The 22,598-nt window shown below is 48.1% G+C and overlaps 2 protein-coding genes across 3 annotated transcripts; both read left to right on the forward strand.

The window, feature by feature from the left end:
* Positions 1 to 6: 6 nt before the first annotated feature.
* On the forward strand, positions 7 to 17,776 carry cfap61 (cilia and flagella associated protein 61). 2 transcript variants are annotated; one of them, XM_023347440.1, is made up of 24 exons: positions 7 to 277; positions 1,338 to 1,497; positions 1,601 to 1,677; positions 1,751 to 1,818; positions 1,898 to 2,018; positions 3,321 to 3,453; positions 4,621 to 4,740; positions 4,821 to 4,909; positions 5,789 to 5,828; positions 6,233 to 6,369; positions 6,448 to 6,574; positions 7,057 to 7,134; positions 7,205 to 7,411; positions 7,482 to 7,610; positions 9,406 to 9,533; positions 10,700 to 10,792; positions 10,889 to 11,057; positions 12,365 to 12,542; positions 13,138 to 13,430; positions 13,925 to 14,252; positions 14,890 to 14,972; positions 16,785 to 16,990; positions 17,076 to 17,169; positions 17,292 to 17,776. In XM_023347440.1, exons 1-24 carry the CDS (start codon positions 144 to 146, stop codon positions 17,712 to 17,714), a joined length of 3,615 nt encoding a protein of 1,204 aa, XP_023203208.1. In that variant the 5' UTR covers positions 7 to 143; the 3' UTR covers positions 17,715 to 17,776. The 2 variants fall into 2 exon arrangements, with proteins under 2 accessions (XP_023203208.1, XP_023203209.1); XM_023347441.1 differs by lacking the exon at positions 16,785 to 16,990 and having other exon boundaries at positions 17,292 to 17,578.
* Positions 17,777 to 18,974: 1,198 nt separating this feature from the next.
* On the forward strand, positions 18,975 to 20,690 carry LOC102222997 (insulinoma-associated protein 1a-like). Its single transcript, XM_023347477.1, has one exon. The coding sequence runs from the start codon at positions 18,987 to 18,989 to the stop codon at positions 20,238 to 20,240; it is 1,254 nt and encodes a 417-aa protein (XP_023203245.1). The 5' UTR covers positions 18,975 to 18,986; the 3' UTR covers positions 20,241 to 20,690.
* Positions 20,691 to 22,598: the final 1,908 nt, after the last annotated feature.

A 22,598-nucleotide genomic window follows, 5' to 3' on the forward strand; every position in this document is an offset into this window, starting at 1 on the left:
AACGGAATCAACTGAACTTCATAAGCAGACAGAAAAGAGCCGTTTATCGAGTTAAAGTAAAAAAGCTTGAATCAAAAACGACCAACCGAGATTTGGTAGGAAGAAGCCACTGAGTTTCCATTCCATAATAATCCCAGGAGAGGATGAGGTCGACCAGGAGCCCCGAGGAAAATCTGACCGTCAGAAGGAGCCGTTCAGCGGACGCTCGGTGGATCCAGAAGCTGATTGGGTCATCTGATCAGGCTATCTTCGGGAGGATCAATGTCAATGATCTGCTGTGAGAAAAAATCACCATCCTTCCAGGATTGTTCCTGAAAATAGTTTATATCAGCGTCACCGGGGCTGGTCATCACATGAAACTACTTTTATTTTCATTTATTGTTATTTACATTATCTAAATGACTCATTTCTTCCTAAAATCAAAGGTTCCACAGCCAAATTAGCCAATTACTGCTTGAATAGGTGGATAGAGCAACTAAAGATGGCACTAAAGTAAGAGCATCACTAGGTTAGAGAAGCGCTCAACAAAGATCCTCTCTGAAACAGATCTCACACTCAGACAGAAAAAACACCCACCCACCAGAAAACTACGCAGTTAAAAAAAAAAAGACAAAATAACTGAATACATAATTAAATTATGAATTAAATGTAGTATAAAATAAATAAATGTTTCATAAAATATCAATAAGTCATTAAATGCAAACTTATCATAGCCAAGGCAGAAATGTAATGAAATGTATATTTAATTATTTCATGGTTCCTGTTCAGCATCACCATAAAATAATTTCATATGTCCAACTCACCCATCAAGGTCGTGGGCGGAGTTATTATAAGTTTACATTTTAATGCTTTAATGTTGGACTGAAATGATTAATCAGATTAGTTGTGATTAATCAATCAATTCAATAATCATCAAGTGATTGCTTAGTAGTTAACTGGAGTTTACAGATTCATAGTCAGAGTAGTAATTAAGCCAAAACGGCAAAATAAATAAATAAAAAAAACGTTTAGCATGAAAGATGAAAACTTTGTAAATCTGTTCTACCAGAATTTTATCGCCTTCTGGTGGCAGCTTCACATTCTGGATATGAATCTTTTCTGAAACACCTCTAGCTATCCAGTTATTAATCAGCTAATCAATATTAATATCCAGATCAGCTGTATGTTAATGTTCAGCGCAGCAGAAAGGCCTGAGCGTTTCACATGTTGATGTTCAAACCATTTTCATCTTCAGATGCTACAAAAGATCAAACATTCACTGAAAGTGCTCTTGTTGCATTTTAGGCAACAAACTGTTTATTATTAAAAACTGAATGAAATGATTTGTGTCCCTGCAGGGAGAAGGCCAACCTTTCCCTGACGGTGGGCGGTCGGTCGGGCGACGTTGTGGCTCACGCCTCCTTCAGCGACAGCCCTGCCACCGCCTTCGCCGCCGTGGACCGCCACGACGCCTGGGAGGCCTTCCTGCGCTCACACTGGCCCACCGCCAGATGCACTGTGGGTAATATTGTACAGTCAGGGCTTCTCTCACTGCTTTCACTTCATATGAGTGAGAACCGGGTCAGGTGGTCATAATGTTCTGCCCGTTTCTCCTCTGCAGCCGCTGAACTCTCTGTTCCTGCATCTGTTCGTGTCTGAGCCCAGAGTGGCTGAAGCCAGCCTGGAGAAGCTCCTCAGGTAGGCAGAACCAGAACCAGAACTAGACTCTGAGCGGTCCTGGGTCACCAGAACCTTCCTGATCTTCCTACAGAACCGCCTTCAGCATCACCTCGGACCTGGAGCACGTCCTTCTGCTCTGCCCGGACCACTGTCCTCTAGGTGAGACCGGCTGCTGACCAGGCCCGGCTTGAGTTCTGCTTTTGCGCCCTCACTCTCTGACGACCCGTTCTGTGAGCAGAACCGGTTCTGGAGGAGACGTTCCAGCTGCTGCAGTGGGCAGCCGACAGCGAGGCGCCGTGTTCGGCTCGGATCTGCAGACGGGTGGATCAATGCAAGCGGCTGCATGTCCGCCGAGCCCGGTGAGCTCCCCATCTGGACCTTCAGCACCAGAACCAGAACTGGCAGAAGCAGGTCTCTCTGTCTGCCACTAGGCGCTAGTGAGATGATTTAACAGGTTTAGCATGCTATCCGGTCCTGGTGTTACCAATCCTCTGGGTTCCTGTAGTTTTCTGCTTTGTCCTTCCACCAAACTTTCCTTCCTGCTATTCGTTCTGTGAACAGCATGTTTTCTCCAACATGCTGGACTAGATCCTTCCTGATGGACCAGAGCTCCAGAACTAACAGCAGAACTCTGAGCTGATTTGGATGCTGTCAGTAAAAATATATGGGTGACCAGCTGGGGACGCTGTCCGACAGAGGGATGACTTTTCTATTTCTATAGAAATATTTTGGTGATGTCTTAGCAAAATATTAAGTTAGGAAGCTAAATATTTAGTTTGGACATTCAAAGTTAAATATTTATCTTCAAGCTATTTAGTTTATAACCTACCCCCCTTAGTCCTATCCCACATGAGGCTTTGCGTGAATCATGGGCGCGATTTCCGCCTCAAACCGGAACCAGCATTGTTTTTTTTTTTATTTGTTTGTTATTATCATCATGTACAACAAACATGGTATCTTCATCAGATGTACACAAACCTGAAAAACTTGAAGAAGCCAACCCAGGTTGCTTCCATACTTACAGAGACGGAACCAGCATTGTTTACATGTTAGCAACGCGCTAACCGGCTTTAGTCAGAGGTAGTAGGCTATAAAATATGAGAACACCAGCTATCACAGCTTTTATTTATCTTGGTTATTTAGTTTCCAACTATTTAGTTTGCATATCTAGCTTGTTAATTAAATATTTAGTCTGAATTTAAATATTTAGCTCAAACTAAATATTAATTTGGATTGAAGGTTATTTAGCTTAGCAGCTAAATATTTAGCTTTTGGCTAAAATCTAAATATTTAGCTATCAGTTAAATATTTACTTGGTAAGATAAATAGCCTAACTATATAGTTTATAAACTAGATATTTAGTTTATAAACAATAAATTTAGGTTATTTAGCTTAGCAAATGAAAATGTAGGTGGCAAGCTAAATATTTGGCTCCAAGCTAAATGTTTTGTCTGTCAACCAGGTCGTTTAGCTTGCTAACATTTAGTTAGCTCTCTGACCTTCAGCTTGTCGTTGCTTCAGCAGCAGCTGACCTCTAATGATCTGATGGAGTCTGAGAAGACTTCATCTGTTGGTCACATGACAGGAAGTCAGACTGATGAGTTCTCCAGAACCAGAATCTTGTCTCTGCTGCTCTGAGCTCGGCTCGTTTTGTCTTCCAGGGTTGCAGATTACGATGACATCATGGTGATCGTGGACAAGAAGACCACAGAGTGCTGCTGCCCTCTGCAGCCCTACGCCCTGATAGACGTCATCGAGTACCAGAACCAGAGGAGCCATTCTGCCGTCCTCCAGGTCTGTCCCGGTCAGCCTCTGCTGTTGGGTTGGTTCCTTCACGACCGGTTCTGGACCGGTTCTGGACCACCCCCCACTGCATCCCTGAATATCATTATCAACTATCAATGCTACTCTTTCCTGAGTAACATTTCTGGATACTGAGGAATGTCACTGGAAGGAGAACAAACAATTTTTTTTTACCCCTCCAGGGGGTCTTTTGTGGGCTCTAGTGTCCCTTATATGACAGTGGGCTGACAGGAGAGGGGGGAAGACATGCGGCAAATATCGTCGGGTCCGGGAGTCGAACCCACGATGGCCGCATCGAGGACTCAAGGCCTCCAAACGTGGGTTGCGCTGTCCCCTACGCCACCACGGCTCGCCCGAACAAACACATTTTAACTGAAACCAGAAACAAACACAACTATTCATTCTGTTCAAGTGAAACTGCAATGAATAAAAACTGTTAGCTCTGCTGAGACAACGACACACAGTCAGCCTGTCAACCCTCCAGGATTCCTGTGTGGAATACCTTCAGAAATACCTGCGAGGATTTATCAATATTTATATAACAAGAACAACTATTATAACCAGCAGTTCCACTAAGCATTACACCAACATGGCGTTTAGTGGTATTTAGTGGAAGCTAATGCTAAACATGGCACTAACCTAACCCTAAACTAATGCTAATGATAAAGCTAAAGCGCTACACCTACATGACATTTAGTGGAAGCTAATGCTAACACTAAAGCAATATACCAACATGACTTTAGAGAATGCTAAGCTAAAGAGTTACACTTATGTGGCATTTAGTGCCACATAAGTGGCACTAAATGCCAAAAGCATTTTGGCATTTAATGCCAAAATGCTTGGCTAGTATAATGCCAAAAGCACTATACTAGCCTGTTATTTGGTGGAAGCCAATGCTAAAGCGCTAAATTCAAACATTTTGTATTATTTGTAGCATGCTACAAACAGTACAGCGCCCTCAACTGTGCCAAATCTGTCCCTACATGCCGACCTGTACAGTTTGCTCCTCAGGAAGAGATTCTTTGGACCAGGCTGTTGCTTCCTGTTTTCAGTTTGTTGAGTTTTGCTAACTGTGTTGCTGATTCAGCCTAACTGACCACAGTACAAATGTTTACTGTGGAACTACAAGTGAAGTTTCCTGAGGTTTTTCCTCCACAGGATGAAGGACGCGTCGTTGGCTTTATCGCTGCCAGCTCGTCTCCTAACGACCAGAAACTTCTGGAGCATTTTGACCTCAGGGAGTTTGATGGATTCTACAAACACAAACAACCAGAGCAGGTACTGTAAGCCCCGCCCACTTTACACAGCCGCATTCAGCAGGACCAGAACCAGAATCATGTCTGTCCCTGTGGCTTTAGGAGGAAAAGGAACCGAGCCGCCAGACTCCCAGGAAGTCTAACTCCTTCTGCATTCAGCACTTCATATCCGACGAGGACCACCAGACCCGGTAAACACCGTCCATGAGAACCAGAACCACGCCCACTTCCTGTTTCCTGCAGCTGGAAAAACATCTGCTCAGGCTGGGACCTTTACCTGACATCATGGAAGGAACTGGGAGCACTGGGTCTGACTGGTTCTGACTAGGTCTAACTGGGTTTAGCTGGTTCTGACTAGGTCATGGAGAAGTCTGTTCACAGTCAGGATCCACTTCAACTTTCCTGTCTTGTCCCAATTCTGTTGGTTTCTGAAGCAGCGGATCAGAACCTCCTGACCCATCAGAACCTCCTGACCCATCAGAACCTCCTGGAGGAGTTCTGGTCCAACACTTTCGTCCAACGTTGCTTCAGCTCTCTGAAGAGCCGCTGCATCATTTGGACTTTGACTCTCCTTCACCACCGTGCTGAGCTGCTTGGTTTGGTCATGACCTTTGACCTGTTTTCTGTCTGGTGGACTTCAGGTGGTCTTAGGATGACTGTTGACCCTTCCCGGGTAGCTTCCTGTCATCTCCCCATCCTGACTGGAAAATGGAGTGTGTTATAGTACCTTGTGGATTTCCCATCAGATGTAACTGGTTCTGGTTCTGGTTCTGGTCCCGTCCCGGTGACATCGTTCCCGGTTTCCGTGTTGCAGCTGAAGCGCGGCAGCGGCAGTGGCAGCCGTCCAGCGTCAGTCATCTGCTGGCAGCGCTACCTGGCTCCCGCGGCACGGCTCGCCTCCCAGCTGTTCCCCCCCAGGGGGCCCGGCGCCGGGCCCGCCGCCCCCCACAGAGACCCGGCGCGGCAGAGCCCAGCGGAGAGCCACGGAGCGCCAGAAGCAGCAGATTGCTCCTCCAGTTGTTCCTCCGCTCAGCTTGGCTCCAAACTCACTTAACTTCTTCTGTCCACAGATCAACAGACGGTCTACCGTACATGTTCCTGCACTTCCTGGTAAGTTTTAAACCAGAGACTCTTTTCAGAAAAAGACACAATCTTGTTTTAAGTCTGTAATCACCGAATATTGATTTAAGAACCAGATTATTTCACAGACACTTTCCCATGTTAATAAGTGAAATTATCTACTAGTGGAACTACAACTTTTTCATCAATATTAAGGAATTGCTAGAAATACTTGGTATTATTTTGGGATTTTGCAGTTTACCCATCGACTTCAAGATAGTATAACCACAGAACTGGAGTCCCATTAGAACCAACAGAACCGTGTTCTCAGGGTTCAATTACCTGGAATTACTCTGGGTGTTTAAAATGTTTAGTTTCTCTTTTCCACAGCAGGTTCCTGCTGACCAGCACACAACCTGGATTGTTATTCCATTCTGACTCTCTGCTTCCTGCAGGACCTGGACTATTGCCTGATCTTCGTTCCATCTGCTAGTCCAGAGTCACCGTGGTTACAGAACTTTGTTCTGGTGCGGTCCCGTCCTAGCAGCCTGCAACTCACCAGCCTCTACGTCACCCATAGGTCCAGGTTCAGGTAGGCGCCGGGTCCGGAAGCAGATTCTGGCGGTCCATAAGCAGTGTTCCAGTGGAAACCATCTAGTCTCTGTTGAAGGACTGTGGATGTGAGGCAGGCGGTGCCTGCAGACAGAGAAGCTGTTTCTGATCTACTGAACAGTTTCAATCTCACCTGTTCGGTTCTGGAGGATCTGGACTGTTTCTACCGGACCCGCAGCGACCCGGTGAGTCTGGATAAACTCATAGAAACAACAAATCTATCGGCTTTTTTCTGAAGAAGCGACTTGCCGAGTATGGATCAATGCTCAGTAGTGCGTCTCCTGACTACCGGGGGGCATGTCTGAGTGAGATGGTTAAATACTCTAATCCACGTGTGTCAAACTCGAGGCCCGTGGGCCAAATCTGGCCCACCACAGCTTTTTATGCAGCCCTCTGGGTTCTTGACTAAACATTAACTGCTTAACCATTATGTTGTCAATCAAATCAATGCAGTTTTTATCTGTTTACTACCAAATTATATCATTCAGTCCCTCCAGTGTCTTGCGAACTATTGTGGACATTCATGCAAAATCAACAAATCCTCGCAAGGCCAAATATTGCAGAGTTGAACAATTTAAATATTTCGTTTATTTGTTAAAATAAAGATAGAACTCAGTTTGGTGTGGTGAAACGGAGCTGCTCTGATCTGGTGTGTGCTTCCTGTCAGGATGGTGTTCGTCTGCAGGCCTTCGTGGTTCTGGTGGAGCGGCAGCTGGTCGGCGTGATGATCATCAGGGATGAACAGGTAGCCCCGCCCCCTCTGCCGCAGGCGGGACGCGCCGCCGCCCCTTCTCACCGCACGCCGTGTCTTCCAGGACGTAGAGTACCTGCGAGCTCGCTACGACATCGACAGCTTCATCAGCTTCGGTCACCATGGCTACCAGGAGCACGCTCACATGCTGCACTTCCTGCTGAAGCCCTGCTGCTACCATGTGACCCGGCACTGGCTGAAGGAGGTGCTGCGGCTGGCCCACCGGTCCTGCCTGTACCACCGGGTCTACTCGCCGCTGCTGGGAGAGCAGGTGAGTGGACCGAAACTGGGCCAGCCTGACCTTCTCTCTGAACCTGCTTGACCTTTGTCTCTCCCCTCAGACCTCCTGCTTCCACCCTCTGGAGTTCATCCTGAACTGCTTGGTGCAGGTCCGGCCCCGCCAGCAGGTGGAGTACCCGCTGCAGGAGCTCGGCATCAACGCCCCGTCCCGTAGGATCACAGAGGAACAGGTGGGCCGGGCAGCAGCCAGCAGGGGGCGTCACACTGCTTAGGGTTAAAAACCAGGAAATGAGAAGCTCTTAATCTGCCTGGTGACAGGTGATGCTGAGTTGGACTTCTGGTTCTGGTTCCTTCATCAGAACCTGCAGCAGCTTCTGCAGCTTCACCTTCATCCTCAGCATTTCAGATTTATCTAAAAGGCTCCTGATTGGTGCAACACAGTCATGTGACTTCGCAGCACAACTTCTGCTTGTTTCAATTAGCACACTTAGCTCAGCATTTATTTTTCCTGATAAATTTTAAATGTTGCTTTGTAAACTTTCAGTTTGATATAGTTCAATGTTCAGGTTTTGGTCATTTACTATTAAAAATCTTTCAGATAGATGTTTATATTCATGCTCTTATTTTGAAGGGGTTGAAGACTGTTTATGCAGCTGTTCTGCTTCCTCTCCTCATATCCTCTTTTTCTTTTCCCAAGAAATTTTATTCATCAAATGTTAAGTATATAAGACATAATTGATTTTACAGAATAATGCAACACTGACATGAACGAACAACGACAGGTGAGAACTAAACAAAGACACAGAAATTCACATGAATGAATTTAGTGTCGTCTTCATCTAATTAGCATGTTGGAATAACCTACTAGGGACAAGGTTGTACAGAAAATGGATGGATGGAATAGCGATTAGCATTAGCAGAATTAGCGACTATTTTTAATCCCTTAGGGTTAGCACAGCTAACATTTATTTTTAGTGCTTTAGGGTTAGCACTACTAGCTTCTTAGTCCCCCGCCGCTGCAGAGCGGGTCCTGCTCAGTGAACTGGAGTCACCTCCTGCCTGTACACTGAACTGTGTGGTCTGTAATGGTCCAGATTAAACTGTTTCCTGATATTTAAATGTGTCTCTTTGTCTCCTCTAATCTTCCTCACCAGCCGATGTGTCTGCAGCTTTGATTTATTTTATTGTCCTTTAAATATTTACCACACATTCAGGGGTCACCATGCAGGCCCTGCTCACGTCTCTCGGTCGTCTCTGTGACGCAGAGCTGCTGATAAGAGCTTCATCCTGAGCTTTGTCTCAGCCTCCTCTTCCTCAGGATGATTTACACCACCTTCTCCACCTCACATGCAGATGAGACTTCAGTTTTCATCCGATCATCTCCTCACCTTCATTCCTGCAGATCACACGGAAACATGCAGGCATTGCATTGGCTGCCCAACAGCAGCCAATCAGGAAGTCCCACTGCTGCCTCTGCTCTAAAATCTGCCTTCATCTTAGTAATAACAGCAAATCAAAAACATGCTTATTAATCTACAAACTGCTGCCTGTAAGGATACTACAGTGGAAAACTTTCAAAATAAAAGAATCATTGGTTCGTCTAACAGAGATGTTTGGACCAAGTTCTGATTGGTTCTACTGACACATGGTGGGGTCAGCATGGTTGAAGTTAGCGTGTTAGCATGATCATTGGCTAACTATCATGTTGCTGTAACCCAGCCTGCTTTACACCCGGGGAATCTGTGTTGCTAACGACATTCTGTTAGCTGCGGCGGGTGACGAAGCAGATGTTCCATCATGATGGGACCAACGATGGCTCCCTTCAGTCCATCCACAGACGAGGACGACTAAATCTGTGTCCAACCATCAGAAACGTGTTTCTGATCAGAACGGCTAACGGAGCGTTATCAATCGCCTGTCATGTTGAGCAGAAATCAGCTTTTTTTATCTCCCAGCCTGCAGAGGCTTCAATCCACCAGCCGGATCAGAACCGGCTCCAGACGCTGTCCTCTCTATCCCCTCCAGGCGCCGTTCGCACTCAGCCTGATCAGTAGGAAGTTGACCTTGGAGTCGAAGGTCAGGGTGAACGCCAGCATCGTGGTGGTGGGGGCTTCAGACACCGGCCTGTCCCTGCTGGAGGAGCTCAGCTTCAGGTGAGTTTCAGGTTTCTGAGCTGAAAATGCCCAGCTGTTCATACCAGAACCAGAACCAGAACCTGGTTCCTACTGGAGACCGGGCCGGGTCGGGTCGGATGTTTTAGGTCCGTTTTGAGCTTTAGCACAGATTTAGGAGCAGGTTGATGCTGCAGCAGTTGAAGCGGCGCCGCAGCAGGAGCAACGAGTTGCTGCTGCTGCAGATAGTTGCTAGGCAACAATGATACCGCCGTCCTGGTATCAGGTGAGGATGAGGAGCAGCTGTTTGCCGCCTCTAATGAGGCTGATGAGGCAGTTAGAGTTCTGCCGAGGCGGGTCAGGCCGGCCCGCCGGGCCTTATCAGCTCCACCCAAACCTCATCACCGGGTCGGGTCGCTCAGATAAGGAGCCGCTCGGCCCGCTGCGGTCAGGCTGCTGGTCGCCTGATAACAGAACCCATCTGGTTCTGTTTCAGAATGAACCTGCAGATGGAACCAAACAGAACCGGTTCTGCTGCTGCTCTTTCTGGAGAGCCCGGTGGCGCCGATCGGACCGGCACCCATTGGGCTGTCCTGAACCGCTTCTGGCACCGCTTCCATCCATTGTCATGGATCGTTTCCATGACAACCCCAATGAAGGCGGCAGACAACTTCCTGGTTTACAGGACAGGTTGACATCCGACTTTAGGACAGACCTGGAAGTTCAGACCAGAACCAGGCAGCTGGCGATCCTCAGCATGGTCTCATGTTGGACATGAACCACTGGAGCCAGAACAACGTCTGGACTGCAGTGAATGTTAGCTAATCATTCAGACTCTTTAGCCATTTTTCCACCAAAGATTGTCTTATTCACATTTTAACTCATTTAATCGCAGATTTGTTCCCACCGGAACCTTTGTGTTCTTGTGTTTCTGGTCCGGCTGTAAATTTGATGCACTGCTACCAGGAAGCTGCTTATATCAGATCATTTCTGCTCCTAACTGATCTGATTGGACGCTGGAAGAGACTTGTGCTAAAAGGACTTAGCCTATCAGAAGTTATGCTAACATAATTAGCATGTCAATGCTAAACATGGAGTCTCTGCACTAATAAATATTAATGAGTCAGAGTTTCTGCTATATTGTTTTTCCTTCATTGTTTCATTTGGACACGTTTCCATCTGGTTCTGTTCTGCTTGTCCTCTTCCAGCTCTCATCTGCGGTTCAACAACCTCACCCTCATCTCCACTCACGGTTTTCCTGGAAACTACGACCATGAGGACGTCGGCTTCCTGTCCACCAGGTGCTGGATGCAGAGATGTTTGGTTTGTTTTTTTTTCCTGCAGCCTTCTTAGGCAGGAAGTGACATCACAGTGACTTCCTGCCATGTGTCGTGCAGCCACGCCTTCAGCAGCAGAGACCTGGCCCAGACCTTCCTGCTGTCCTGTGTCCGCGTGGTGAAGGGGAAGATCGTGAAGATCAACAGGAAGTCCAAATACGTCCTGGTGTCAGACGGGCAGAAGGTGGCCTACGACTTCCTGGTCCTCTGTACGGGCCTGCAGTACCGGGTGAGCCCGGCCCCAGTCCACAGGAACCACGGGAACCAGCATGCTGCTGGGAAATATGGGAACTCAAAATCAACCCTCACCGAAAGGAGGCAAAACCACCGACTTCTTCTGTGGTATTTTACACCACAGAAGAAGTCGGTTGGTAACAGTTTGCAGCTCTGAGCTTATCAGCTGCTTAGACTCTGACACGTTGGGAAAACGAAACAGAAAACGCTGCAAGCAGAAATAGAAAGAAAAGAGCAAAAATATCACAAATAGAGAAAACAGCAAGTATTATAAGCTACAAAGTGGCTCCGCTAGACGTTAGTCCTCCAGACCACTAGGGGGAGTCTGGAGTCTGTAAAAAGACATGAAGCGTAGTAAAAACATGTTCTTCCTCACATCCCGTCTTTCCTAAGTCGGATCCTAGAAGATGTAACGGTTGGCTCCCCCTGGTGGTCTGGAGGTGGAGCCAGTTCCAAAGTTTCTGTTGGTTTTGCTGCTTGCTGCATTTTTTGCTTTTATTTTCTGCAGCTGCATCATTTCTTACGGAGCCCTCTAGGGGACATGGGATATTTTTATCTTTTCCGTTCCCTCGCAGTAATGTCCATGTTCATGTGTTATGACTGAATACTGTAAGCCTTTCTTATGGTGGCCATAATACTTTCTGCTATTATATGAGGTTTTCATGAGGCTTTTCCATGTTTCTTAATATCTCGTTGTGGAATATCTGAAGTTTTATATCTTTTTCTTCAGGATAGAAAGGCACCACGAACCTCTGATATAAACAGAAACTTTTCATAAGTAGGAAAGAAAAACAAATACATCAAAACTATTTGGACTATTTCTGCGTTATCACGGGTAATAAATCATCTGACAGCTCTGAAAGGTTAAAGGTCGTTTCCATCTCAACCTACAATCAAACATGCAGTGAATAAATTGATTTTCAATCAACAGCAAATATTGCATTAAACATACTGCGAGGAAACGCAAAAGAAACATTTTCCCCATGTCCCTTAGAGGGCTCCGTAATGTTTCAGTTTTATTTGTTTCTTTGTGTTTGTTTTGGAGTTTTCCCTGATTTTTCAGCATAGCGCCACCTGTAGGCTGAAACCCTCAGACAGAAATAACTTTATTGTGAGCATATTTAGTGGAGAACCAGATGATGAATATTAATAATATTAATATTATTGTCCTCCAGCTCTCGCCCTGATCATACTGGACAAGCTTCATAGCTCCCAGTTTGTCCTGAAGCAGCAACTTTATTCGGTTCAGAAGGTTTTTGTTGCCATGTTTCTCGTTGCCTGACCAGCCGGTTGCCGTTGCAGCTCCCCTGCCCCACCGGAGTTGATGTTTCCCAGCAGGTCAACAACAGCCAGCTGGATCCTGATTGGTCCTGCCGCAGATACACGGGGCCCGTCCCCTCCAACCTGCTGACCATCAACGACCTCCATGACGCCGTTGCCGCCCGCCGCTGGTTGCAGGAGAACTTTGTGGACCTGCAGGGTGAGTTGCCGGTTCCCAGCAGGAGCAGCGGGAAGTGCTGAGCTGTGTGAACGCGGCGACCGCTTCCAGTCTCATCAGTCTGAAGGAATGATGCTCTCTGATTGGCTGATCGGATTCATGACATCAGCAGCTTCATGTTTCACTGAGAGCAGCTAACGGCTCTGATCCCAAAAGAAAAACTTTCTGCTCAGATGTTCCTAAATGTTTTAATAAAACGCTCTGTGGCTGCCATGGTGACGCTGTGCTCTGGTTCTGGGATTTAACTAGACCGTCCACTTCCTGGTCTGATGAGGCTGAAGCTAATGGTTAGTTATTGATTATCCTGATGATTAATTGAATTTAAAAAATGGCTCATTCTGCTGATTTTTTAGGCCTTTTTATTCAATATTAAAAATAAATCCACAGATGCATTAAACCATTACATCTGTTTTTAAAGTGCGACTGATGCTGTAGCTAACAGTCGGATTGTAACAGCGACCATCCTGTCCTCCATGCTGCTTCCTTCCTTCAGACTTATTGATTAGTGATAACCAATAATTACTAACCTGAGGAGGAAATGATTCGTCTGTCCCCGATGTTTGACCTCTGACCCCAGATAATGCCGTCGTCTACGGAAACACCCTGGACGTCTACGTCACCGTCCGGACCCTACTCTCCCTCGGTGTCCAGGGATCCCGGATCCACCTGGTTCTGCCCCCCCCGCCGCCCCGCCCCGCCCCTTTCCCGGACTCGGCTGTGGACAGAGCCGTGGCGGCGGCCATGACGGGCGCCCAGGTCCAGGTCCATCAGAACTGTGTACTGGCTCAGATAAACGACGGCGAGCATCCCGACCCCATCGCCCGCGTCTCCTTCACCAGCGACTCCGAGCCGCTCAGGCTGCAGTGTGCAGTGAGTTTCTCCTCTGGTCCACGGGCCGTTTCTGGACCGCTACTGGACTGCTTCTGGACCACTACTGGACCGCTACTGGACCGGTTCTGGCTTTTCAGAACTAGCTTAAATGTTGAGCTGGACTCTGTGAAGGTTCTGCTCAAGGTTCAGTGTTAGCAGCTGGTAGCTGCTAGCATTCTCGGCTAGTTAGCTGGTAGCTGGTCGGCTGCTAGCCGAATGCTCGGCTACCAGAATGCTAGCCGAGCATTCTGAGCTAGCTCAACTAGCATTCTGTTAGCTCAGAATGCTAGCAGCTCTTAGCTCAGGGTGTTAGCAGCTATTAGCTCAGAATGCTAGCAGCTCTTAGCTCAGGGTGTTAGCAGCTGTTAGCTCAGAATGCTAGCAGATGTTAGCTCGGTGAATTTTGTGTTTTCATGAACTAGAATCCAGAATCATCTGAATGAATGGATTAGAGATGTTTTCTTCTTTAAGATGCTCTTCTCGTCCTGCTCCAGGTGTTCCTCAACCTGTCCAGTGAGGGAGTGGACTATGACTCCTTCCACAGCATCAGAGGCTGCTTTCTGCCCTTCGATGGCCGCCTGGTGATTAACAACCGCTTCCTGACAAGCGACGCCTCCATCTACGGCGCCGGCCCGCTCACCAGGTTCTCCTGCAGCTACTACGCAGACGAATGGTCGCATGCCAACTTCAGCTCCCAGGACGTGGGCCGTGACGTGGCGGCGGCGCTGCTGGAGCTGCTGGACCCGACCTGGGAGGCGCCGGCCGACCCGCCCTCTGAGCCCGAGCCGCTTGTCCCGCTCTACAGTCGGCCCAAGATCCGAGGTTCGTTTCCCGCGTCCTTTCAGAACGCGTCTAGGGTCTCTGCGCTGGGCAGGAACAGCGAGCTCTCACCCTCTCAGCCGCCCACACGCTGGCGGCTCAGAGCGCCACAAAGGCCGACGACAACAGCCACTCGGCGCAGCCTCCTGACCTGCAGCAACACGCAGGATGACCTTTCACTGCCACAGACTGAGAGCTGCTGAGTGGGAGGAAGCTGATGTTGCTGCTGCTGTTGTTGTTGCTGCTGCTGCTGCTGTTGTTGTTGCTGCTGCTGTTGTTGTTGTTACTGTTGTTGTTGTTGCTGCTCCTGTTGTTGCTGCTGCTGCTGCTGTTGCTGTTGTTGTTGCTGCTGCTCCTGTTGTTGTTGTTACTGTTGTTGTTGTTGCTGCTCCTGTTGTTGCTGCTGCTGCTGCTGTTGCTGTTGTTGTTGCTGCTGCTCCTGTTGTTGCTGCTGCTGCTGTTGTTGTTGTTGTTACTGTTGCTGTTGTTGTTGTTGCTGCTCCTGTTGTTGCTGCTGTTGCTGTCATTCAACCACAGAAACCAAACCTCGGCTAAACATCTCCACATTCTCCTGGACCCGGCCTGAGGCTCGGGTCTCCTGTCCGTCTGTAACGTCCAGCTTGTCCCCGTCTGTCTGCAGGAGCAACTCTTCCTGGTGGATTTTACTTCCTGCATGTGACCAAACCCAGTCCCAGCTTCCAGACCAGTTGTCGTTTCCAGCTGGTGAGTTCCTGTCAGACTCGGTTAGTCCACTTTACCTGAACCGGCTGCTTCTTCGTTCATTAGCCGCCAGGGAGGAGATCTACCTAACCAGCACCAGGACAGGGCTTTAAAAGCGCTCTGTGGTGATTCTGATTCATGACCCAAACCGGTAGCAGCAAATCTACCCTGATAGAAACTCAAGTGAAATTAAAAAGTTGATGTCCAAACGTATTTACTATAAATGTTACTTCAGAACGTCTGACCAGCAGTGACGTGCGGTCAGGGGAGGCAGGTGAGGCAGTGCCTCACCTGCCATCATGGAAAGAAAGAAAATATATAATCATAAAGTAATTTAAATTGTTATATTCATCCGGTGGTTTGTACTAAAAAATATTTATTTTTCATGTAGCTTCACCAATTTCGATTTTTATTTGTTCAAAATCTCTGAATTTTCTTATTTTCCCATTTAAATGCTTGGAAGCGATGCCGGTGAGGCAGCAGCGAGCTCTGCCTCACCTTGGATTGCGCAACCCCTGGCTCTGCGCTGGCTGCTAAGCGGAGAGAGCATGTTGCTGTACGGCGTCAATAAAATGGTTTAAACAAATTTAATATGTGAACTTATTTCCAATAATTTAGCTTATGTATATAATGTACAGTGCTTTTTGTCACCAACTGTGTTTGTGTAACGTGTTTCGTGTAATGAGCGATTATAAACGGCAGAGAACAGGTTCGAGGTGAGGCAGGCAGTTCTCTTGCCTCATGGCAGGGGGCGCTCAAGATCCCAGACGTTCGTCTTGTTCACTCCTCAACTGCCGAGTAAGTGACAGCGAGCTAGGCTAAACGATTCGGGAAGCAAGTCAAGTGCAGCGATAGATTATAATAGAGATAGTGATTTTTTTCCTCTCGCTTATCCCGACTTTTGACATGGATGACTACATTACAACACTAAAAAAGTTTTCTCAAGTGGACTTTCAATCGAAGCAGGTAAGACTGTAATAACATTTATTTTGTTTTGTTTTTTAAGGAAATGTGTGTTTTGTGAGCTACAGTTTGTATGTGTAAGGATGCAGAAGTGAAACATAACCTGTAAACTGCTGTCAATCTATGCATCTATTTGCAAATCTGATTCTGATGACGTCAGTGCCTCACCAGCTATGAACCTCACCGCACGTCACTGCTGACCAGAACCTTCTTGTTGGTACTCATCATGTTCTCCTTAATTCAGTTGGCATCAACATTGTTGAATTTAGCACGTTAGCTTTAGCTAAACAGCAACATAATTTGTGCTTCAGGGTTAGTGCAGCTAACTTTCTAGTTAGCAGTGCTAACTGCTATACACATCTATATACCTGGTAATACTAATGGCTTCTGATAATGTTAAAAAGTTAAAGACCTAAAGTAAGGGGCGTGCTGTGGTGGCGCAGGGGGTTAGCACGCCCACGTTTGGAGGCCTTAGTCCTCGACGCGGACGTCATGGGTTCGACTCCCGGTCCCGACGACCTTTACCACATGTCTTCCCCCCTCTCCTCACCGTCCTTCCTGTCTGCCTACTGGAGAAAAAATACGACCCACTAGCGCCGCAAAAACTCTTCAGAGGAAAAAAATGGAAAAAAAAAGAAAAAGACCTAAAGTAAACGTAACTAGTTACTTCCGGAATCCAAACCGGGTCAGTGGTTTGGTCCAGTAGATCCACGGTAAAGGAAGTGGTTGTACAGGTTCAGCCATCTTTAGCTGATATCTCCTGACTCTGTCGGGTCTGGGGGTTTCCTGCTGGTTTCGTTGCCATGGAAACGGACCAGAACCAGTCAGATTTTCCTCCGTGTGGCGCCGCAGGATGAAGCGGTTGTGACGGGAGCAGCGCAGAGCGGGGACTACTTCCGGCTGCAGCTGAGCGACCTGCAGCTGGTGGAGAGCCTCACCTGTCTGTCCCTGAAGCCCTTCCCAGTGGGGAACTACCTGAGCCTGTTCGGCCGGCACCAGGAGCTGCTGGGCCAGCTGCTGGACCGGTACCGCCTGGGCCTGGTGCCCGACCTCTACAGGTGGGACTGGAACCAACCCTGTTCTGGTTCTGGTCAAAGTGAACCCGGTTCTGACCCGTCTGCTCCTGTTCTGGTGTCTTTCTAGTTTCTTCACACAGAGGGGCTGTCTGCCCATTTTCCACGACCGCTTCCCGGACCTCCACCAGAGGGCACTGCAGCTGCTGACCCGCCGGCTCACGGTGAGTCAGCTCCTTGCTGAGGAGGATGATGGAGGCCTTCATCTTCCCCCTCAGCCTCAGAGTCACTTTGGTAGAGAAGGAAAAGCAACTTCCTGTAGAAACCAGTGTTTCCTCCTCTGTAGCGCTTCGGAGACCTGGAGTACCTCAGCCTCCATCGGCCAATCAGTATGGACCCAGAGACCCGGGCCGCTCTGAGGAACCGAGCGCTGGCCCTGCTGGTGGACAACCAGAACCTGCTGCCCATGTTCTACATCCCAGAGCGACCCGCACCCTTCGGACACTCTGGGCACTCCCCAGGACACTACGGACACTTCAGACACAGTGACCACCCTGGACACCCCGGACACTCTGGACACTCCCCGGGACACTTCAGACACAGTGACCACCCTGGACACCCCGGACACTATGGACACTCTGGACACTCCGAACACTCAGGACACCGCGGACACTCTGGACACCGTGGACACTCTGGACACCCTGGACACTCTGGACACTCTGGACACCCCGGACACTCTGGACACTCCGGAACTTCGGCTCAGATCTGACCTTCCTAGTTTCACTGGAACTATTCTCATCTAAAGGCTCAATAAAAAGCTGTGACCTTTGACCTTTTGTCTTGTGGTATTTACACTCTGCGGTTTTAAAGGTCCTAGAAACCTTTAAAACCCAGAGAACCAACAGAGACGCTGTGATGTAAACGTCGATCCACCAACACAAAACACAGAAGAAGAAAACCTGGAGAGCAGAACTGCTGATCAATAAAACTACATGGATCCTGTTTGACCCTGAATGACCTCAGATTGGATGATCTGAGATGATCCAGATGTTAATCAGAACCAGCAGAATAAGTTCTGATTGGTCCGGTTCTGGCAGAACCCGATCTGAGCTTCAGCATTTTTTCTCAGCAGAGATGTGTGTGTGTGTGTGTGTGTGTGTGTGTGTGTGTGTGTGTGTGTGTGTGTGTGTGTGTGTGTGTGTGTGTGTGTGTGTGTGCAGCTGTATGCTAATGCCCCCCCACCCCAAACATATGTCTGGACCGGTCCAGACTGCTGGTCCAAACATGGAGTCCTGCTAAGAACTGGCCAGTTCTGCTTGGTCCTTCTTCTCCTGTTAACATCTCTGATATTTAGTTTAGCAGAACCGGAACCAGGTTCGGTATGAGACACGATCAGAACCAGAGGAAACACCGAACCAGGAGTACTTTCTGTTGGACCTCAGGCAGAACCACCGAAGAACCGGCCGGAGTTCTGACCCGGTTCCGATCCGGTTTGATTTGCTCTGCCCCATTTGGAGACGCAGAAAGCGCGCGCTGATTAGCACAGCACGCGCCATGTTGGGGGGGGGGGGGATTTCCTTTCAATCAGCGGACCAGCGCCGCCATTATGATGCAAAGCGGACCGGCCTCTGCTCATCAATTATGGATGGGACGGAGTAAAGGTTCGGTTCGGATCTGAGCGGGAAGAGAATTAAATCTGAGCCGAATTTCATTTATTTGAAGATTTAAAAAAAAGAAAGAAAATTAAATATTGAATTTCTGTAAAAGTCCAAACCTACCAGAACACGAACCAAACCGACCAGAACACGCTAGTTGAAAGTCATCAGACCGTGAAAGCAGGAGGCTGCTGGCCGAGGAGGGAGTGTGTGTGTTGTGTGTGAAACACAATAAAGCCCCCAGGTACATCTGCTCCCCTCCTCCCCCCGGGGGGAGCGGAGTAGCTCCTGATTGGTGGAGGCGCAGGCCGGCGCGGTGTCATCCTGTGGTTTTAAAGCGGAGTGTTGTTGTTGTGAGAGGAGACTGGATCAGAACCACGCGGTGGATGTTCGGCTTTACGCGCAGCTCCGCGTGGATTTGTTTCGCCCCCCGCAGAGCCTCCCCGTCCGGACCGAACATGCCCAGAGGCTTCCTGGTGAAGCGGAGCCGGAAGCCTGCCGCGGCGTCCTACAGGGTCCGCTCCGGGGAGGAGGACGCGCGGGGAGCCGCCGCCGATGCGCCGCCGCAGCAGCAGCAGCATCGTTTCTCCATCCCGAAGCTCGAGCATACCTGCAAGGCGGCGGCCGCTGCTCCGGAACCGGACCCCACCGCCAAGCCGGTGCAGTTCGGTAACCCGGAGACGGTGTACCGGGTTCTGTACAGCCCGACCCGGCCCGTCAGCCGGGACCATGAGGGCTCCCCGGAGCGGCGCTGTAGCCTCGGATCCCCGGCCTCAGCAGAGTCCTTCCCCGCACTGGAGCACCTGTTCGGCCCGGCGGACCTGAGGGCCAGCGCGGCGGCCGCCGGGGCGCTCCATGCCGCGGGCGCAAAGCAGGCGACAGGCGACGCAGAGCGCCGGGGCAAAGCTGCCAGCAAGAGGACCAAAGCCATTCGGAAGCTGCACTTTGAGGATGACGTCACCACGTCCCCGGTCCTGGGACTCAAGATCAAAGAGGCTCCGGTGGAGCCGAGGCCGGCGGAGGGAGAGCCCCCCCCGCCGGGGGGGCTGGTGTGCCAGCTGTGCCGGGAAGCCTACCCGGACCCGTTCTCCCTGGCGCAGCACCGCTGCTCCAGGATCGTCCGGGTCGAGTACCGCTGCCCCGACTGCGACAAGGTGTTCAGCTGCCCGGCCAACCTGGCGTCCCACCGCCGCTGGCACAAACCCAAACCGCACGGCGAGCCGCCCGCGCCCTCCAAAGACAGCAGCGACCGGGACTCCTCCAGCCCCGAACCGTCCGAGTCCGGTTCCGAGGACGGGCTGTACGACTGCCCGCGGTGCGGGAAGCGCTTCAAGCGCCAAGCGTACCTGCGGAAGCACCTGGCGGCTCACCGCGGCCCGCGCAACCGCGCAGAGCTGCGGCCGCTCAACCCGAGCGCGTACCCCAGCCACGCGTGTCCGGTGTGCGGGGAGCGCTTCAGCAGCAGCGGGGGCAGAGAGCGCCACCTGCGGCTGCTGCACTCCGCCCAGGTGTTCCCCTGCCAGCACTGCCCCGCCCTGCTGCACAGCTCGCCGGGACTCACCCGACACGTCAACAAGTGCCACCCGTCCGAGAGCAGCCAGGTGATCCTGCTGCAGGTGCCGCTGCGCCCCGCCTGCTGAGGCTCCGGTCCGGTTCGGTCCGGTCCGGATGGGACCACACCGGAAGTGATCCCAGAACATTTTCCCAGTTTCTCCTGGAAGTTTCTGCCTTGCTCAAGGACACTTCGTCTCAGTCAGAGGGAGTCCAGAAGATTCCGACTCTTGAAGAGCCTGTAGAATCTAAAGTGCTATTAGCTGTAGACCTAAGAGAGGGCCGGTCCGGTTCGGTTCGGTCCGCTCCGGTTCTGTTCCCGTCACTGAGTAGCTATAATAGATCCGTGGATCAGAGAGTAGCCGCGCTGCCTGCTGGGAAACCGCCTTAAATCATCTTATTGTTATTTATTTATGACTGTATATTATCACTATTATTAAGTTATTGCTGTGATTTCTGGTGCGTTCAAGTGTCTTTTAAACAATTAGTGGTTTTCTGACCCGCTTCTGCAATCATCATCATCATCTTCCTCTTCCTCTTCATTTATTGTCGCTCTCTTGTTCTGGATGTTTTTTATTTTTGCTAAATGTCCAAAAACAATAAAACCAAACTGAGAATCAGATTTTCTGCTTTCTGTTGAATTTTTCTGCAACCAAATAATCAGGTTATTAATAATTAGTTCAATTTATTATCATCTGAGCTTGAAGGCATCTTCAATCAGATTTTTCTCAACTTTGATATTATTTTTTGGTTTTCAGCCGTTTTAAAATTAAATATATTTTTAACATCTTTCTGTATTACAAATATTCTAATCCTCATTTCTGCTGCAGGATTCTCTGGTTTACAGTCATTCAATAAATTAGAATATTATTGAAACTTTATCACAAAATGAAACATAATGGAGATGAATTACACACATTTTGCAGCCTTTATTTCTGTCACTTCTGCTGAAAACTCCACATTTCAAATGATTGGATATTGAATATATAAGTCAGCTCAGGTTATTCTCAAAAGGTATTTTTTATCAGACAAATGTGACTCATCGAAATATATTCTAATTTATGACTAAACTCATATTTGCTTCAGTAAAAAGTATAAAGATGGAGAATAGTTTTTAAGTGTATTTTCAACAGATACCTGAGAATACATTTAAAACTAATATTTTTACATTTATTACCATTTTTATGTCAAAGGAACATTTCAAAATAATAAAAAAAATCACAGTAATCATAAAATTATATATTTCAAATAAACTTTTAGCTTCTAATAATAAATGTAATGATATAAATGAGAAAAATAAAGTTTCTTTTCATAAGTTTATCATTCATGTTTTTAGATGAAATCATGAACCAAAAGACGCCAAAAAGATAAATTATTTCCATCTTCTGATCAGAAAAGCAGCAGCTATTAACTATTATTTTAATAAATAAAGAAAAACAGAAACAATGAAAATGTTTCAGTGGACACAAGTCAGAGCTCCTCTCTGATCTGTGGGCCCAGATATGAGGTCAGAGGTCAACCTGTCATCCGTGTTTCACTCGGATTATTCCATTTAATGCAGTCGATGATGGAAAACATCAACAGGTGACCTTTCGTCCAGCGCTGGAAGCTGATTGGTTAGAACCCACCTGTCAACAGGTATGGATCTGATTGGCCGAAGAAGAAAACAGCAGCTGATCGATGCTGCCAGTTATTTCCTGCTTCATCGATACCTCATTTCCTGTCAGAGCGTTAGCTGGACGTCGTAGAAGAATCTGTTAAAAACTGTGAGCTGCGCTGGAAAGAATAAAAGAGAGAAGTTCAAATACATGCTGAGAGTGAAACTCCTTCCTAAAGGTGAAGATGTAGCACAGATTTCAAAAGGAAATAAAAACGGGAGGCCGTGGATAATATAGGAAATAGCGCCCCCTTCACTTCCGGAGTGCAATGGTCCCGTCTGAGACCGCCAGTGGTCCGTCCCGCCCCTTCCTGTTTGCTGCAGCAGGTCCTTCTCACTGAAAGTGACAAACTAACAACCTGCTGATCCTCGCCAAATTCTTCATCCACTCATGTAAATGGGGAAATAGAAATCCTGACTTTTCAGCTTTTAAAAACCTTTTAATGGACAAAAATCACTTCATAACCTTAAAACTGATGAAAAACAAACAGGAATAAATACAGCTTTTAGACGCCTAGAATGGTGTGAATTTATTTGAAAACTAAGGCCTCTTTGTTTCTGTTTTTTTTGGTTTGTTTTTGTCGTTATGCTATCCCTCTGTTTGATGTCTGATAAATTTTATTTATTTATAATTTTATTTTACCTGTTTAATTTTTTTTCATTGTCATAATTATATGTGTGCCTTAAGCCTGTAAGACTTGTTTTCTTCATGTATGTACATGCCACGTGATATTGTACACTTGTTCAAAATGTTTAATAAAAAAAAAAGAAAAAAGAAAAAGACAAACTG

The sequence above is a fragment of the Xiphophorus maculatus genome, chromosome 15, assembly GCF_002775205.1.
Source record: "Xiphophorus maculatus strain JP 163 A chromosome 15, X_maculatus-5.0-male, whole genome shotgun sequence".
NCBI lineage: Eukaryota > Metazoa > Chordata > Actinopteri > Cyprinodontiformes > Poeciliidae > Xiphophorus > Xiphophorus maculatus.